This window comes from Glycine soja, unplaced genomic scaffold (assembly GCF_004193775.1).
Source record: "Glycine soja cultivar W05 unplaced genomic scaffold, ASM419377v2 tig00020871_1_pilon, whole genome shotgun sequence".
In the NCBI taxonomy this organism is placed as follows: domain Eukaryota; kingdom Viridiplantae; phylum Streptophyta; class Magnoliopsida; order Fabales; family Fabaceae; genus Glycine; species Glycine soja.
In genome coordinates, this window is record NW_021143748.1 from 67,746 (window position 1) to 88,328 (window position 20,583).

Genomic DNA, 20,583 nt, shown 5'->3' on the forward strand with positions numbered 1-20,583 from the left:
TTCATCCTTGGTCATTCACCTCTTTCATTGCTTTGTAAGTTTTGAATCGTGATTACTGGAATTAAGTGAAATAGAAGTTAGATCATTCTACATATCCTTGGTCATTTCATATTTCATTGATTCTTAATTCTACAATTTTATTGATTCATGATGCTACTACAATTTTAATAATTTTCTCAATGTTATGGTTGTTTTTGTCTTGCATCAGCATGCTACATTGTGTTATACTTTGCTTAACCAACTTCTCAGACTTCCAATTAACATCAATTTTTTTTTTGCAGATACGAGGACAGAACAAGAATGGTACATTAAACTGTAGTATTTATGTCATTAGTTCTTTAAATTAGTATATCATCATTGAGAAATACATACTGATGTGTTGTTGTAACTGTGACAATTATATCAGCACTATGGCTAATATGTTTCAGGCATAATTGACTTTATATATATGTTCAAGTCAGTTGTCAATTTATCATGTTGCAACTGTTCCTTGGAAACGCTACCTGGCTATAATACACATAGTCTAAACTCTTAAGAGATTTCTGTTATAGCTGAATCCCTTAGATGCAATGTGATCTTGCTTGTCGAGTGCAACCTCAAGTTTCTTAGAGGTTGTATCAAAAACTGATACTTGACACAATGCCTCAATACCAATTAAGCTGAAATTCTCCACACACTTTGCAGGTGGTTATACACATCGATGTATTGTTAGGGTTATTTAATTTTCTAATATATCAAATATTTTCTATTAAATTTTACTTTACTCATATTATATATTAATTAGTATATTACTTTTTTATTAGAGCAATGCTACTAAATATATTGAAAAGATTGGAATTTATGTGACACCAGTAGAATACAATTATACACTAGCGACTTTCATAAAAGCATGCTGAATGAAATGGATTCAAGAAGACTCAAGCCTATATATAAGAAGTTTTCTAATGAATCTCATTTGCTAAAATGATGTAAATGGTAATTTCCAGTATTTTAAATCCTGATCCGATCCAGTTATAGAAGCAGTTACAATTTTCACCGGTCAGGCAAATTTTAGTTGTTGTCAGCCAAATTTCAGTTGCTGTCTGCTGAAATGGCTTCCAAAATTAGCTAAATCAGTGTAAAATTTCCCTTCTCAAGACAATTTTCTTGACATTATTTTCAAAGCGTGATGAAGCATTTAGTTGATCCAATTGACAGATTCATGTGTCAACAAAATTTGCATGCCCCTATATATATATTTCATTTTAATTGTCGAACCTTTCTCTAGTTTATTATCATAATAATTTTAATATGAAAAAGTTTTCCTATATTCTGTCTCTTCTCGCCTAACTAAAGATTTATTGAACATTTTTTTATCAGCAAATTTAAATTCTTGTTTCTATTTTTTTCATTCCAATTAAATTTGGAGAGCATTTTATTTATTATTTGTTTATAGTTTTTTTACTTCATTGTCATAATAGTTTAAAAACTTTGTAATTTTTTTTTACTGAAAAATTTCTTATTGTAACACTTTTATGTAATTTAGTCAAAAAATCGCAAAATTTCCTCACTGTTACACAATTTTTTCCATCTACTTTATTAAATCAATTTACAAAACTATTTTTATGTAGTAATTATAAAATATATTATATTCTTAAATTATTATATACTCAAATAATAGTTTTTAGTAATTATAAAAAAACATTATTCTTTAGTTAATAAAATGGATATGATATAAAATAAATATAATTATTTTCCCAAACTAAATACTGTGCAGAGCACAGGCCCATAAATAGTGAGAAACATATTTAACTTTTCTTTTTTCTTTTTCTTAAATATATCTCGTAAAATTTTAAAATATGTTGAAGAGTCTGATGACAAAAATTGTAAGAAACATATCTAATTTATCTTATTTTTCTTAATCCAAATGGACAAAAAAATGTTATGTGTATTTAACACAGGATTTATTCCACTAAATTTGTCCAGAAATCTGCGTTGTTTTTATCTCCTGCATCTTTCGCCTGATTTATTTCCAATTTTATTACAGCTTTTATTAAAAGATTAAATAAATTTATCTCTGAAATAAAATATATTCATTTATTGAAGGGTTAAACCCTAGCAACATTGGGACATATATATGTGGACTCTTCACTGAAAACCACAGAAACATGCGATCAGAGAAGAAACCACAAAAACATGCGATCAGAGAAGAAACCATGGTCGCCACTCCTCTGTGACGAACTCATCAAGGAAATCTTGTCTCGTCTTCCCGTGAAACCTTTGATCCAATTCAAGTGTGTGTGCAAGGGATGGAACTCCCTGATGTCAGATCTCTATTTCATCAAATTGCACCTTAGCAAATCTGCTGCGAAGGACGATTTGGAACACCTTCAACTGATGAAAAATGTCTGCCTCGGATCCATCCCTGAAATTCACATGGAATCGTGTGATGTAAGTTCGTTATTCCATTCCCTACAAATTGAAACGTTCTTGTTCAATTTCCCAAACATGCCAGGTTACCATCTGGTCGGTTCATGTAATGGGTTGCACTGTGGGGTTAGCGAAATACCAGAAGGATACCGTGTTTGTTTCTGGAACAAGGCGACAAGGGTGATATCCAGAGAATCGCCAACGCTGTCTTTTTCCCCGGGCATTGGTCGTAGAACAATGTTTGGGTTTGGCTATGATCCGTCAAGTGACAAATACAAGGTTGTAGCAATTGCATTGACTATGCTATCACTTGACGTATCTCAAAAGACTGAGATGAAAGTTTATGGCGCGGGTGACAGTAGTTGGAGAAACCTTAAAGGTTTTCCTGTTCTTTGGACTTTACCTAAAGTTGGTGGAGTGTATCTGAGTGGAACCCTTAATTGGGTTGTTATTAAGGGAAAAGAAACCATTCATTCTGAAATCGTAATTATTTCTGTTGACCTGGAAAAGGAGACTTGTAGATCACTGTTTCTTCCCGACGATTTTTGCTTTTTTGATACAAATATTGGAGTTTTTAGAGACTCGCTGTGCGTTTGGCAAGATAGCAACACCCATCTTGGCTTGTGGCAGATGAGGAAGTTTGGAGATGACAAGTCTTGGATTCAATTAATAAATTTTAGTTATTTACATCTTAATATTCGTCCTAATGAAGAAAAATCGATGATTTTACCATTGTGCATGTCTAACAATGGAGACTTCTTCATGCTGAAATTCACTAGAAATGCTGATGATGAATACCAAACAATTCTGTATAACCAGGGGGATGGTAAGTCTCAAGTTTCTGTCGTTCCCTCAGGTAGTTTCAGAACTTTGTTGTGGCGCAACCTCAAGATTTTTACCAAAAGTTTGGTCATACCTTATTGAAATTCTACAGATGTGAGTTCTTGATTACCCTATTTAATTGGCATCATCTAATTTCTGTCTTTTCAATTATATAATGATAATCTCGAACGCTTTGTCAGATGTTTAATTCTTTGTCACTTAATTATGTGAGATCTAATCTATATCATGTATTAACATATATTCGTCTCTTGGGTTGTGAATTACTACTAGAAATGTAGCATCTGGTAATCAATTTATTTTATTAGCATGTATAGAAATATTGTGGATTCTAATAAAATGTCATTTGTTAACATTTATACTACAAATTGTTACTGTTGCCTGCTTGTCTTTTGTTATCACTACCATTATCAAATTAGTAAGCTGATATATCTGTGTTGGGCATCATATTACATTCCTAGATAAAATTAGATATTAATTTCATTTATAATTAAATCTAAGAAAAGAAGTAATGAAACCACTGCATGTGAATTCAAGGATTCATTCATCAGCATCTCAATCTTAATCTGTGCTATCTTTGTCTGATCTCTCCAACCTATGCTCTCCCTCTCTGTCTTTCGTTGACATGTTTTCTCTCCCTCCCTCTCTCCGAATGCGAGCTTCATCAATTTCTGCAACACTAGATCTGAATATATATTAGTGCTTTTTTTACTGTATGACTGTAGCTTTGAACGATTTCAACCTATAATCACAGGTTTTATACTTTTTGATATATACGTCGGTTTCCATTTTGCATAGGCATTCGGTCTAACCAATCTGTTTTGTGATTCATTCTCGGTCATTCACCTCTTTCATTGCTTTGCAAATTTTTAATCGTGATTACTGGAATTAAGTGAAATAGAAGTTAGATCATTCTACAAATCCTTGGTAATTTCATATTTCATTGATTCTTAATTCTACAATTTTATTGATTCATGATGCTACTTCAATTTTAATAATTTTATCAATGTTATGGTTGTTTTTGTCTTGCATCAGTATGCTACATTTTGTTATACTTTGCTTAATCAACGTTCTCAGACTTTCAATTAACATCAATTTTTTTTTGCAGGTACGAGGATAGAACAAGAATGGTACATTAAACTGTAGTATTTATGTCATTAGTTCTTTAAATAAGTACATCATCATTGAGAATACATACTGATGTGTTGTTGTAACTGTGACAATTATATCAGCACTATGGCTAATATGTTTCAGACATAATTGACTTTATATATATGTTCAATTCAGTTGTCAATTTATCAGGTTGCAACTGTTCCTTGGAAACGATACCTGGCTATAATACACATAGTCTAAACTCTTAAGAGATTTCTGTTATAGCTGAATCCCTTAGATGCAATGTGATCTTGCTTGTCGAGTGCAACCTCGAGTTTCTTAGAGGTTGTATCAAAAACTGATAGTTGACACAATGTCTCAATACCAATTAAGCTGAAATTCTCCACACACTTTGCAGGTGGTTATACACATCGATGTATTGTTAGGGTTATTTAATTTTCTAATATATCAAATATTTTCTATTAAATTTTACTTTACTCATATGATATACTAATTAGTATATTATCTTTTTTATTAGAGCAATGCTACTAAATATATTGAAAAGATTGGAATTTATGTGACACCAGTACAATACAATTATACACTAGCAACTTTCATAAAAGCATGCTGAATGAAATGGATTCAAGATTACTCAAGCCTATATATAAGAAGTTTTCTGATGAATCTCATTTGCTTAAATGATGTAAATAGTAATTTCCAGTATTTTAAATCTTGATCCGATCCAGTTATAGAAGCAGTTACAATTTTCACCGGTCAGGCAAATTTTAGTTGTTGTCAACCAAATTTCAGTTGCTGTCTGCGGAAATGGCTTCCAAAATTATCTAAATCAGTGTAAAATTTCTCTTCTCAAGACAATCTGCTTGACATTATTTTGGAACCGTGCTGAAGCCTTTGGTTGATCCAATTGACAGATTCGTGTGTCAACAAAATTTGCATGCCCCGTGAGACCAAATAGCTGAACAAGTTCAGAAATTTGACGGAAAAAACATGGAATCTATTTGGGGTGTTCGTGGATTAGATTTGATCATTTTTGAAGGAAAAATCATCTAATTTATTCGCTTTAGATTTTTACTTTATCATCTAGCCAGTTTTGTTCAAAACTTTAATCCGATATAATTGGATCTAATTTGATGCGATTTGGATTGAATTGATTTTCTTTTTTAATCGTACTTTTATTTTTATTAGAAAATATTAAATATTAATGTAATATATATAATAAAAATTAATTTAAAATAATAAATATTTTATTTATATAACTATATTTATGCATCTTAACTCAAATAGTAAGTAATATGATAATTTTATAAATATATAAGAAATAAAAATATATTCATATGTACAAGTTTGATTGGGATTGGATAGGTTTGAAAAATTAAATTGGAAATTCAATCCAATAAAAAAATTCAGTTTTTCAAGATTTTTATCCATTTGGTTTTATGTTTTCTCTGTTTTTTGTTTGGGGATCGATTTTTTTTATTTTCATTGGATTGAATGGATTCACAAACATCGCTAGAATCTGGTCAAAAGAAAAGTGACTCTCATATGGAGACCGAGTGAATTACCATGCTTACTTGGCAATTTCTTTTGTCATGGCAAATGAACCACTAATAGACCGAGTGAATTACCATGCTTACTTGGCAATTTCTTTTGTCATGGCAAATGAACCACTAATAGACAAAATGTTGCCATGACGACCTCCTTTGAAAAATAGCATATCAACATCATGATAGACGATCTCATGTCTCAGCTGCCTAAACAATTGGCATATATCATTAATCATATGGTTCACAACGAATTTCAGCATGTTAAAGAATTTGAGAATAGCTAGACGTGGGAAATTTGGAGAAAATTCTGGTAGTTAATCAGTACTTGCATGGGTATACAGACCTACTAAACCAAGGCCAAATGATTTTGGTAGGAAACTCATAGGTATCAGCAAACACTCAGGCATGATCTTTACCACAGTTTCAACCAATTGGCTTTTTGGCAGATTTGGTAGAACCTAGCCTGTCAAATTCAATTCAGGCAAGATTGATTCCACTAGTTCAGCCGAATTCAGGTCAACCAGTTTAGCTAAATTCAGTTAAGCTAGTTCAATCGATTTCAATTCAGTTAATTCAACTGAATTCGGGTCTGTTATTTCTGCTGAAGGCAGTTCAATTAATACAGCCGAATTCAGTGCAAGCAGGACCTCCTTGGATGGTTCAGCCCATATAATTCAAGTAAGGCAAACAACAATTCAGGTTTGTTATGCTCAGGCAAAGCAGGCTTTGCAAGTCCAACCAAATTTCACTCAACATGTTCCGCATAGCCATTCTTAGCCCAATCAAGTTCGTCCGCCAATACCAAATAATTGCCTGCTTGAATAGTTGTTTTGAGGTTGGGAGAGCGAGAACACCTGTTCGCGGTACAGGCTATTTTTGGGTTTTTTAATGTTCTTGTTTCTCATTGTATATGCTTGTGCACTTTTTGCATGTTTTATGCTTGGCTTGATTTTGATTATTGTATGCACTGCATGTGCACTTGACTTGAAGAGTCTTTTGTACCGTTAATTCATAATAATGGAGGTATTTCTTATGTCGTGTAATTTCCTAAAAGAAGGCTCTAATAACTTGTATTCACATCCTTGGAGACACTTCGTTTATTTGAAAGCTTCAAGCATTTTTAAAACTTTTGATCTTTGAGGATCAGATCAGAGTCCTAGAATGTAACTTGAATAAAAAAGTTCATTGTAAACAGTTGAACCATTTGTTGCTAGAGAACTTCATTATCTTTGATTCACTGGGTTCACTGGAGCAGAGTTGGCTTTAACATTTTACAAAGTCTTCAAGCCATTGTTGACAATGAAATTAATATCCAGTAGATGATCAAATCTTTCAACATTTTTATCAGTACAAATATTGGCTTCATGTGAATATCTTTGTATATATAAAGTACATGTGCGGGCATTTTTGTAAAATCAATTTTCCTTCCTTGTTTTAGTCTCTATTTTAGTAAAATTGCATCTCATATTTTCTTCAATAAAAAATGAAAATTATAAAAATTTATAAATATATGTGCTAATTAATGACAAATTTAAAAATTTGTTCTCTCTTTTCACAGCTGTTTAATTTTAATCCAATTTGTACGTAAGTTTCAAAATAGTTGTTAATCACTCGTATTCATGTCCTTGGAGTTACTTCTCTTAGTTGAAAGCTACTGGGCGCTTTTAACCTATCAACTTTTGAAATTTGTTTCTGCGGAAAGGTGTGGAGGGGGAAAAGCATATCTCTTGGATCAATTGGGAAAAAAAGAAATTGTCTTGAGAATGAGAAGGGAGGGCTAGGAGTAAAGGATTTTGCATTGCTCATGGCATAAATTGCTTGCAAAATGAAAATAAGGAAAATAATTAAGGATGACGGGAGTCATGGTTTTAAATAGAGGTCAACAACCCTAATTGGGGCCACATCAATCGCAGTTTTTTGCTATTGCTCGCAATGTAAAACCACAACCGCAATTAAAAACCATGACAGGAGTCTTTGGTGCAATGTTGTTGAATCAAAGTATGGGGGTTGAAGGGGATTCGGAAATTCAGATGTTGTGAAGAAAGCCTCCCTTTGGTGGAGAGATTTGGCAAAGGTATGTGGTGGTGAGGATTCAACTTTATTAACGTAGAATATTGGAGGCTAGGGAGTTGTAGGGATGCTAAATTCCAACTTGATTCCCTTAACCCGTGGATTGAAAATTAGTGTTGAGAATTCTAGAGCTTTTGCTTCCCGGAGATTGTCTGGGAACATCAGAAAGGATATTTCAGATATTACTCAAATTGGTTTCACAAACAATTTGGGAAAATGTTTGGGATTCAAAATGTTCCAAGGAAGGCCGAGAAGAGACGATTATTTGGAGATCATTGATAAGGTGGACTCGCCATTGCAAACTCAGTTTTCTCCTTGCCCATGGAATGCACATTGTTGGAATAGTATTAAAAAAAAATTCAAGTCTCACATTAACAAAAGATAGTGTGTCAAAATCAAATCCTAAGAGGGGCATGTTACCCAACCAGAGAAATATGGCGGCTTTGGTGTTCGTATAGCAACAAACCAAAGCTGTCATATTGGATTGGATTTGGAAGACTAAAATGCCAGCTAGCTGTATGCATTTTTTTTCTGGCAGATATGCCATGTTGTTCTTCCAACTAGCTAGATCAATTCTCTATGACAGACAGGTTATTGATTCTAGCACTTGTTTGGGTAGCATTAATGCTACGGAGGAAACCAAAATGCCCGTGATGCTTGGAGAAATATTAAGCTGAATATAACTCCTCCTCTCTGATTCTAATATATAGCTTCCTGGTAGCATTAGCAAGTCATGAAATATGGCTTGATCTTTATGGCAACCCCGTTGGCTCTTTTTGCATTAAACATTGATGGTAGCATGATATGCAAGTACCTTGTTTTATCCCCTTTCTTCATCAGATATATCTTATCCCGTGGAAAAATTCCACTTTGGTGTCATTTGCATGCTAGAGTTTCACAATTTTGTTCATACTGGACCTTTGATGTTTTGCTCATCAGTTGCTGTGAGTGAAATCATGGCTTGTGCTGTTTTATACTCACATTGATGTTTTCATCTTATGTTTCTCGGCAGAAACAATTTGAAGAGCTACGCAAAAAATATGTAAGGGGCCTGATCTTTCCATTACATTTTGTGTGACTCCAGATGATATTGATTGCCCTTATGCTCGATCCTTGATCAGCTTACAGGTTATTACTCAAAACCTGATTTTAGTGGTCATACTCATATCATTATCATTACATGCTAAGTCCTCATGGTTCATGATGAAGTATGTATATAAAAATACTGCATGCTTGTATGTGTACATTATGGAAAAATACTACCAACACCTTATGTTGGGGGAAATGTCTTAAAAATTATGACCAGGCCTTGCTTAAAGGTAGGTGTAGCTTTGGAGTGTCGATCACAAATGTTAAATTGAAAATTTTAGTTATGTAAATTTGAGTCTAGTTTATCTATTATGGATAAATGTACCAAGTTACTTGCTTCAGGGAATAGAAGAGAAGACTGCCAAGTTGAAAGGAAGTGAGAAGGCTCTAGTTGCATGACATGAAGCTAGTCATGCTGTAGTAGGTACTGCAGTAGCAAACCTTCTTGCTGGACAGCCACATGTTGAGGTAAACCATGGAAAATGCTCTATTTTTGGCCATTAAATATGTCAATGCCATTGCAGATATGTGGATGATGCTTGGACCAAGTTACTTGTCTGCTTGAATTTTTGGATTTGTCACACTATTGAACTATAATTATTCTCAAATACTCTGATTGATGATTTGTAGTTCATACAGGCTCTGGTTATCAGACTCCTGGTTTAATGACTTGTGACCAAAATTGGTTAATTTCAGTTTTTATTTTTTTATTTTTAGGTGTGGACTTTGGAATATCTTATTTTAGAATTTATTGATCTTGTTTTATGGTGGGAAATTAAAGAAAAGTATAAATCTGTTATGTGTGATATTCAACGATAATAAAACAAGTAATAAATCAAATATTCTGTTCCATTTTGTAAATACACTAGTGCTTTATGGGTGTGCCTCTTGACACTCCCACTAGTCCCGCTGCTCTAACAATTTTTTTATCCTCAAAATACCCTTCAATGAATACTTGTTCCTTATTTCTTGTCTAACAAGTAATTGTTATATTTACGCTGATTCCTTATGATTAAAAATAATGATTTGTTAATTTAAAAACCATTTTATTGTTTTTTAATTCCTAATTAACCTCACTTATGTGATTTTTTTTTCTCTTTTCATTTTTGTTTTCTTTCCATTACTATATAAGACACACTAAATTCAGGTTTTCAATAATAAAAACTGAAGAATATATTCCTTCATGAAGGATAAGTTGAAGTTTCCTCCACAAGATTTCTTTAAAGAATATACTTATTGTATATATATACTTTTGAAGTGTGGTTCTACTGGTAGATAAGAAAATTAAAATTGTATTAATTTGAAGGGCTAATCTTACTGTTTTGGAGGGTCTTGGTGCTCATTTAGAAGGTAACTGTACGTGCTGTATTTTATATTTGGTGATTGGTGGAATGTTTGTGTTGATTGCCAAAAAATTAATAGTGAATACTTGCAATTTTTAAAACTTAAATAAATGGTTAGTATCTATGTTTAGGGATAAGGCTTAACTATAAAATAGAAGGTCTTATATGTAGTATGTCATACTTATATACTGTTGCCACCAATATTTTCATAGTTTTCTTGTTAGCATGTCAATTTCTTTTGTTGTTATGTACATTTTGTACTGTATTAATTAAATTCCTATGCGTGTAATGTATGATATTCTATTCCAAGGTTGGATTTTATACATGCAAAGCCAGTAACTAAATGATGAATATCCTTAAGTTTGCATCATTTATTTTCCGCCTTCTTGCAAACTATGTCTAAATGAAATTAAAAGCTCTTTTTTCTTTCTATGCATTTATTACAATTCTTTCTCAATTATGACAAGTACATATATAATAATTTTGAATGATTTTTGTTCACCAATTTTTTGTGCATATAGTTAAAGTAATATTTAAATTTTGATAATTGTTTTTATATTTACATGCAACGTAAGTTGATAAATTAAGCTTATATGTATATATATTTATTCGATGTTAATTTTTTTGTTTTTATAGAAATATTATCTATATTTGATATTAAGAAGTTATGGCAAAGTAAAATAATTAAGATTAGCGTATCATCAGAAATTAAAATAATCTTCATATATAATTTAATTTAAAATTTCATTTGAATTTTTTAATATTATTGCATGGTATAATTAGGGGGAAAATGTGACTTTCTTTTAAGTTTTAAGATTTTTTTCACCAAATCAATCATGAATTTAAAATTAATTTTATTGAGTTACAAAATATCATCATGTTGGGAAGAGAGACGATTTTTATCAAATAAAAAACTTCGTACCCCATTGCCCAGAGGCTCTTCGCTATGCGAAGGTATGGGGGAGGGATATTGTACGCAACCTTACCCTTGCATATGCAAAGAGGCTGTTTCTAGATTCGAACCCATGACCAACAAGTCACCAAGGCACAACTTTACCGCTGCACCAGGGCTTCAATATGATTTGTAAATTCTATAGTCAATTATGGTGAGTTTTTATTTGATAAAAAATATTACTGTATGTTTTTTTAAATTTTTTTTAAATTCTAAGATTGTAATTAGAAAAATTATCTTAAATTCTATAGATTCTAAGTCGACTTTTGGAAAAACCATCTTAGGCAGGGTTTAGAGAAATTTGTAGGGATCACCATGGATGCTTTCTTGTGGGGTCTTATGATAATAAACTAGAGAAAGCTTTAAATTCTAAAATGAATCAAATCATTATTGTTCTAACTTTCATTTGTGAAATGTTGTCAAAATGTTAAACAACTAAGAAGCAAATTAAAGTTAGACTCAGACCTCAAATTTGCAAAAGAAAGATTCGAAAGAATTGAAAGTTTTGAAGAGGCAATATGCGGCACTACCAAAACAAGAAAAATTTAGCATTTACCAGCAGTAATTGTTATTAGCTTTTGTTTATTTGATTTGGGTAATATAGATAGCTACCAGGATAAGCAGGATTTTATTACAAAAGATTTATCTATTGAAGTTTAATTTATTTTTCTTTAAATAATTTAATTTATATAAAATAATTACGCATCATCTTTCTTGTTTTTCGTACTTTAGAATTTCATACCGTATAGCAGTATTGTTATGAGAAAACATATTAACATCTGAATTGTTAAACATTAAAAACATGTACACATGTATGAACTTTTTGCGTGAAAGTATATTGATATTTGAATTGCTAAGATATATATATATATATATATATATATATATATATATATATATATATATATATATATATATTTCATTTTAATTATCGAACCTTTCTCTAGTTTATTATCATAATAATATTCTGTCTCTTCTCGCCTAACTAAAGATTTATTGAAGATTGTTTTATCAGCAAATTTAAATTCTTGTTTCTATTTTTTTCATTCCAATTAAATTTGGGGAGCATTTTATTTATTATTTGTTTATAGTTTTTTTACTTCATTGTCATAATATTTTAAAAACTTTATAATATGTTTTTTTACTGAAAAATTTCTTATTGTAAAACTTTTATGTAATTTAGTAAAAAAATTGCAAAATTTCCTCACTGTTACGCAATTTTTTCCATCTACTCTATTAATTAAATTTACAAAACTATTTTTACGTAGTAATTATAAAATATATTATATTCTTAAATTATTATATACTCAAATAATAGTTTTTAGTAACTATAAAAAAACATTATTCTTTAGTTATTAAAATGGATATAATATAAAATAAATATAATTATTTTCCCAAACTAAATACTGTGCAGAGCACAGACCTATAAATATTGAGAAACATATCTAACTTTTTTTTTTCCTTTTTCTTAAATATATCTCGTAAAATTTTAAAATATGTTGAAGAGTCTGATGACAAAAATTGTAATAAAAATATCTAATTTTTCTTATTTTTATTAATCCAAATGGACAAAAAAATGTTAAACCCTAGCAACATTGGGACATATATATGTGGACTGTTCACTGAAAACCACAGAAACATGCGATCAGAGAAGAAATCATGTTCGCCACTCCTCTTTGACGAACTCATCAAGGAAATCTTGTCTCGTCTTCCCGTGAAACCTTTGATCCAATTCAAGTGTGTGTACAAGGGATGGAACTCCCTGATGTCAGATCCCTATTTCATCAAATTGCACCTTAACAAATCTGCTGCGAAGGACGATTTGGAACACCTTCAACTGATGAAAAATGTCTGCCTCGGATCCATCCCTGAAATCCACATGGAATCGTGTGATGTAAGTTCATTATTCCATTCCCTACAAATTGAAACGTTCTTGTTCAATTTCGCAAATATGCCAGATTACCATCTGGTCGGTTCATGTAATGGGTTGCACTGTGGGGTTAGCGAAATGCCAGAAGGATACCGTGTTTGTTTATGGAACAAGGAGACAAGGGTGATATCCAGGGAATTGCCAACGCTGTCTTTTTCCCCGGGCATTGGTCGTAGAACAATGTTTGGGTTTGGCTATGATCCGTCAAGTGACAAATACAAGGTTGTAGCAATTGCATTGACTATGCTTTCACTTGACGTATCTCAAAAGACTGAGATGAAAGTTTATGGCGCGGGTGACAGTAGTTGGAGAAACCTTAAAGGTTTTCCTGTTCTTTGGACTTTACCTAAAGTTGGTGGAGTGTATCTGAGTGGAACCCTTAATTGGGTTGTTATTAAGGGAAAAGAAACCATTCATTCTGAAATCGTAATTATTTCTGTTGACCTGGAGAAGGAGACTTGCAGATCACTGTTTCTTCCCGACGATTTTTGCTTTTTTGATACAAATATTGGAGTTTTTAGAGACTCGCTGTGCGTTTGGCAAGATAGCAACACCCATCTTGGCTTGTGGCAGATGAGGAAGTTTGGAGATGACAAGTCTTGGATTCAATTAATAAATTTTAGTTATTTACATCTTAATATTCGTCCTAATGAAGAAAAATCGATGATTTTACCATTGTGCATGTCTAACAATGGAGACTTCTTCATGCTGAAATTCACTAGAAATGCTGATGATGAATACCAAACAATTCTGTATAACCAGGGGGATGGTAAGTCTCAAGTTTTTGTCGTTCCCTCAGGTAGTTTCAGAACTTTGTTGTGGCGCAACCTCAAGATTTTTACCAAAAGTTTGGTCATACCTTATTGAAATTCTACAGATGTGAGTTCTTGATTACCCTATTTAATTGGCATCATCTAATTTCTGTCTTTTCAATTATATAATGATAATCTCGAACGCTTTGTCAGATGTTTAATTCTTTGTCACTTAATTATGTGAGATCTAATCTATATCATGTATTAAGATATATTCTTCTCTTGGGTTGTGAATTACTACTACAAATGTAGCATCTGGTAACCAATTTATTTTATTAGCATGTATAGAAATATTGTGGATTCTAATAAAATGTCATTTGTTAACATTTATACTACAAATTGTTACTGTTGCCTGCTTGTCTTTTGTTATCACTACCATTATCAAATTAGTAAGCTGATATATCTGTGTTGGGCATCATATTACATTCCTAGATAAAATTAGATATTAATTTCATTTATAATTAAATCTAAGAAAAGAAGTAATGAAACCACTGCATGTGAATTCAAGGATTCATTCATCAGCATCTCAGTCTTAATCTGTGCTATCTTTGTCTGATCTCTCCGACCTATGCTCTCTCTCTCTGTCTTTCTTTGACATGTTTTCTCTCCCTCTCTTTCTCCAAATGCGAGCTTCATCAATCTCTGCGACACTAGATCTGAATATTTGTGCTATTTTTACTGTATGACTTTAGCTTTGAACGATTTCAACCTATAATCACAGGTTTTATACTTTTTGATATATATGTCGGTTTCCATTTTGCATAGGCATTCGATCAAAGCAATATTTTTTGTGATTTATTCTCGGTCATTCACCTCTTTCATTGCTTTGTATGTTTTGAATCGTAATTACAGGATTTTAGTGAAATAGAAGTTAGATCATTCTACAGATCCTTGGTCATTTCATATTTCATTGATTCTTACTTCTACAATTTCATTCTACAGATCATTGGTCACAGGTTTTATACTTTCTGATATATATTTCTTGCATTGGCATGCTACATCTGTTAAACTTTGCTTAACCAACTTTCTAAGACTTTCAACTAACAAAGTTTTTTTTTTGCAGGTACGGAGACAGAAAGAATGGTACATTATACTGTAGTATTTATGTCGCTAGTTCTTTAAATTATAATATCATCATTGAGAAACAGATACTGATGCATTGTTGTAACTGTGACAATTATTAGCACCATGGCTAATATATTTCAGACATAATTGACTTTATATATATGTTCAATTCAGTTGTCAATTTATCAGGTTGCAACTGTTCCTTGGAAACGATACCTGGCTATAATACACATAGTCTAAACTCTTAAGAGATTTCTGTTATAGCTGAATCCCTTAGATGCAATGTGATCTTGCTGGTCGAGTGCAACCTCGAGTTTCTTAGAGGTTGTATCAAAAACTGATACTTGACACAATGCCTCAATACCAATTAAGCTGAAATTCTCCACCGACTTTGCAGGTGGTTATACACATAGATGTATTCTTAACTCTTAAGTTTATTTAATTTTCTAATATATTAAATTTTTCTTAACTCATATTATAGACTAATTAGTATACTATCTTTTTTATTAGAGCAGTGCTACTAAATATATTGAAAAGATTGGAATTTATGTGACACCAGTACAACGCAATTATACACTAGCAACTTTCATAAAAGCATGCTGAACGAATTGGATTCAAGCCTATATATAAGAAGTTTTCTAATAAATCTCATTTGCTAAAATGATGTAAATAATAATTTCTAATATTTTAAATCATGATCCAGTTATAGAAGCAGTTACTAGAAGGTAGATCAGTTACAATTTTCACCGGTCAGGCAAATTTCCATTACTTTTTGTGTGACTCCAGATGATATTGATTGTCCCTATGCTCGATCCTTGATCAGCTTACAGGTTATGACTCAAAACCTGATTTTAGTGGTCATACTCATATCATTATCATTACATGCTAAGTCCTCATGGTTCATGATGAAGTCTGTATATAAAAATACTACATGCATGTATGTGTACATTATGGAAAAATACTGCCAACACCTTATGTTGGGGGAAATGTCTTGAAAATTATGACCAGGCCTTGCTTAAAGGTAGGTGTAGCTTTGGAGTGTCGATCACAAATGTTAAATTGAAAATTTTAGTTATGTAAATTTGAGTCTAGTTTATCTATTCTGGATAAATGTACCAAGTTACTTGCTTAAGGGAATAGAAGAGAAGACTGCCAAGTTGAAAGGAAGTGAGAAGGAGTTGCACGGCATGAAGCTAGTCATGCTGTAGTAGGTACTGCAGTTGCAAACCTTCTTGCTGGACAGCCACATGTTGAGGTAAACCATGGAAAATGCTCTATTTTTGGCCATTAAATATGTCAATGCCATTGCAGATATGTGGATGATGCTTGGACCAAGTTACTTGTCTGCTTGAATTTTTGGATTTGTCACACTATTGAACTATAATTATTCTCAAATACTCTGATTGATGATTTGTTGTTCATACAGGCTCTGGTTATCAGACTCCTGGTTTAATGACTTGTGACCAAAATTGGTTAATTTCAGTTTTTATTTTTTTTATTTTTAGGTGTGGACTTTGGAATATCTTATTTTTGAATTCATTTATCTTATTTTATGGTGGGAAATTAAAGAAAAGTATAAATCTGTTATGTGTGATATTCAACGATAATAAAACAAGTAATAAATCAAATATTCTGTTCCATTTTGTAAATACACTAGTGCTTTATGGGTGTGCCTCTTGGCACTCCCACTAGTCCGGCTGCTCTAACAATTTTTTTATCCTCAAAATACCCTTCAATGAATACTTGTTCCTTATTTCTTGTCTAACAAGTAATTGTTATATTTACGCTGATTCCTTATGATTAAAAATAATGATTTGTTAATTTAAAAACCATTTTATTGTTTTTTAATTCCTAATTAACCTCACTTATGTGATTTTTTTTTTCTCTTTTCATTTTTTTTTCTTTCCTTTACTATATAAGACACACTAAATTCAGGTTTTCAATAATAAAAACTGAAGAATATATTCCTTCATGAAGGATAAGTTGAAGTTTCCTCCACAAGATTCCTTTAAAGAATATACTTATTGTATATATATACTTTTGAAGTGTGGTTCTACTGGTAGATAAGAAAATTAAAATTGTATTAATTTGAAGGGCTAATCTTACTGTTTTGGAGGGTCTTGGTGCTCATTTAGAAGGTAACTGTACGTGCTGTATTTTATATTTGGTGATTGGTGGAATGTATGTGTTGATTGCCAAAAAATTAATAGTGAATACTTGCAATTTTTAAAACTTAAATAAATGGTAAGTATCTATGTTTAGGGATAAGGCTTAACTATAAAATAGAAGGTCTTATATGTAGTATGTCATACTTATATACTGTTGCCACCAATATTTTCATAGTTTTCTTGTTAGCATGTCAATTTCTTTTGTTGTTTTGTCCACGACCCCCGTACCCACCTTCACCCACACCTTCCCGCAACCCCCCTTCCTTACAACGACCACCTCCACCCTCTGTGCCTTCGTCCGTTCCTCTCCTCACTCTTCCTCCCCGCCCAAACCCACCTACCATGAAGCGTTTAGCCCCTGATGAGATAGCCTCCCGGAGAGAACGAGGGTTGTGCTTTACCTGTGATGAGAAATACCACAGAGGTCACAAGTGTGCCTCTAGGGTATTTCTCTTCCTTGCTGAAGGAGATGAACCCTCTGAGACTGATATAAGCCTTCCTGACCCGCAACCCGAACCACCCGACCCACCTTCGCCCCATACTCCATCTGTCCTAAATGACCCGGTCCAGGCCCAAATAAGTTTCAATTCACTAGCTGGCCACGTGGCCCCGGAGACGCTACGTTTTGTAGGTACTCTCGCTGACCGGCAAGTGGTGCTCCTCGTCAACGGCGGGAGAACCCATAACTTCATTCAGGCCGAGCTTGTCTCCCAAATTGGTCTTCCCTGCCAACCCACCTTTCCCCTCCGAGTCATGGTGGGCAATGGTCAGACCTTGGAATGCAATTCCCTTTGCTCTGACGTCACGGTGATCATTCAATCTGCTCAATTCGTGGTCGATTTGCACGTATTGTCCATCTCAGGGGCCAACATTGTACTTGGGGTGCAGTGGTTAAAATCCCTAGGTCCAGTCCTTACAGATTACACCACTCTCACCATGCAATTCTTCCAGCATGATCGCATGGTCGAGCTGAAAGGGGATACCGATGCCCATCTCCGGCTCCTCTCTTCCCCCCAATTCCGGCGACTGTATCGGCGCCAAGGAGACGGCGTTTGCTTCCAAATCACTATGCTTCCTCCAGAGTCCGACTCCGTCGACACGACGTCCTTACCTCGGGAGCTTCAATCTCTATTGCTTAAGTATGAGGCGCTGTTCCAGCACCAACAAGCCCTTCCACCCCGACGCGACAATGATCATCATATCCACTTACTACCATAGTCGTCTCCGATCAACGTTCGTCCCTACCGGTACCCCCATTTTCAAAAAAGGGAAATTGAGCTTTAGGTGGACACGATGCTTCAGAAGGGCCTGATCCAGCCCAGCTCAAGTCCTTTCTCATCCTCGGTTCTCCTTGTAAGGAAGCATGACGGGTCTTGGCGGTTCTGCATCGACTACCGAGCCTTGAACGCTGTCACCGTCAAAGACAGATTTCCGATCCCGACGATCGATGAACTTCTTGACGAATTAGGGGGCGCTTGCTATTTCTCGAAATTAGATTTACTTCAGGGCTACCATCAAATCAGGATGAATGAGGCCAATATCCCAAAGACGGCTTTCCGGACCCATCACGGTCACTATGAATTTAGAGTGATGCCGTTCGGATTGTGTAATGCTCCCTCTTCCTTTCAATCAACGATGAACACTCTGTTTGGGCCCTTCTTGAGACGTTTTGTGATCGTCTTTTTTGACGACATTTTAGTGTATAGCGCTTTTTTCCAGGATCACCTGCAACACCTTGAGCAAACGTTTCAGGTATTGCTTCAGAACCAATTTGTCCTCAAATTATCGAAATGTTCTTTTGCTCAGACCCAGGTAGAGTACTTGGGGCACATTGTCTCCAATCGTGGAGTGGAACCTGTAGCTTCGAAGATATCCGTGATCCAGCAGTGGCCACCACCACGAACAACCAAAGCCTTGCGGAGCTTTCTCGGCCTCGCGGGATTCTATCGGAGGTTTATCAGGGGGTATGCCACCATTGCGGCACCCTTGGTGAAAGCCACGACGAGTGATCCTCTTCAGTGGACCTCAATAACTCAGAATGCTTTTGATCAACTGAAGGAAGCTTTGTCCACTGCGCCGGTTCTCTCCTTGCCGAATTTTACCAAACCTTTTACACTCGAGGCGGACGCTTCCGGGGTTGGAATGGGAGCCGTGCTATCCCAACAGGGCCACCCTTTGGCTTTCTTTAGTAAACCGTTTACTCTGAAACTCTTGCGGTCATCGACATATGTCAGGGAACTCTGTGCGATTACAACGGCGGTGAAGAAGTGGCGCCAGTACTTGCTCGGCCATCACTTCACGATTATCACCGACCACCGCAGTCTCAAGGAGTTGCTTGGTCAGGTGATACAGACACCTGAACAACACATGTATATGGCTAGGTTGTTGGGGTACGATTACGATATTCAATATCGTTCTGGCAAATGTAATCAGGCCGCCGACGCGCTGTCACGCTTACCAGACCACAATTCCTCACTGACACTTCTCCTCTCAGTACCTTGCTTATCATTCCTCGAGGAATTGCGTGCCCAGCTGAATCACAGTGATGAGTATAATGACCTTCGCCGGAATATTCTCCTGTATCCTCACCAGTACTCGGAATATTCTGTTACTCAAGACCTTGTTCTTTATAAAGCTCGCATCTGGCTTCCCCGCGACTTGCCCATTATTCAGACACTTCTACAAGAGTTCCACTCCACTCCAACGGGTGGCCACGCCGGTGTTGCTAAGACCACTGCGCGCATCCTTAACAATTTTTATTGGCCTAAACTCCGCAAAGATGTGGCGCGCTTTGTAGCTCTTTGCCGAGACTGCCAAGTCACCAAATATGAATCCAAAAAGGCTGCCGGACTCTTATGTCCTTTACCCACTCCTCACCGGCCATGGGACGACTTATCCATGGATTTCATCGTTGGCCTGCCGGCATACAAAGGGAACACGGTGATACTAGTAGTCGTGGTTAGATTTTCAAAGGGCATTCATTTAGGGATGTTACCCACGGCACATACCGCTCACATGGTCGCCACCCTTTTTATGAACATCGTGGTCAAACTGCACGGGTTCCCTCGGAGTATTGTTTCAGATAGGGACCCTCTGTTTATAAGTCAATTTTGGAAGGAGCTTTTCAAGTTAAGCAGAACCTTATTACGTTTAAGTTCGGCCTACCATCCTCAGAGTGATGGTCAGACCGAGGTTCTTAATCGGGTTATAGAACAATATCTGAGGGCCTTTGTACATGAGAAACAAGG

At 34.5% G+C, this 20,583-nt stretch overlaps 2 protein-coding genes across 2 annotated transcripts; both read left to right on the forward strand.

Moving 5' to 3' along the window:
* The first annotated feature begins 2,175 nt into the window (after positions 1–2,175).
* On the forward strand, positions 2,176–3,333 carry LOC114404340 (F-box/kelch-repeat protein At3g23880-like). The gene has a single exon (XM_028367338.1). The coding sequence runs from the start codon at positions 2,176–2,178 to the stop codon at positions 3,331–3,333; it is 1,158 nt and encodes a 385-aa protein (XP_028223139.1).
* Positions 3,334–12,999: 9,666 nt separating this feature from the next.
* LOC114404341 (F-box/kelch-repeat protein At3g23880-like) lies at positions 13,000–16,620 on the forward strand. The gene is made up of 4 exons (XM_028367339.1): positions 13,000–14,059; positions 16,260–16,371; positions 16,479–16,509; positions 16,594–16,620. The coding sequence occupies exons 1-4, from the start codon at positions 13,000–13,002 to the stop codon at positions 16,618–16,620; spliced, it is 1,230 nt and encodes a 409-aa protein (XP_028223140.1).
* The last annotated feature ends 3,963 nt before the right edge of the window (positions 16,621–20,583 follow it).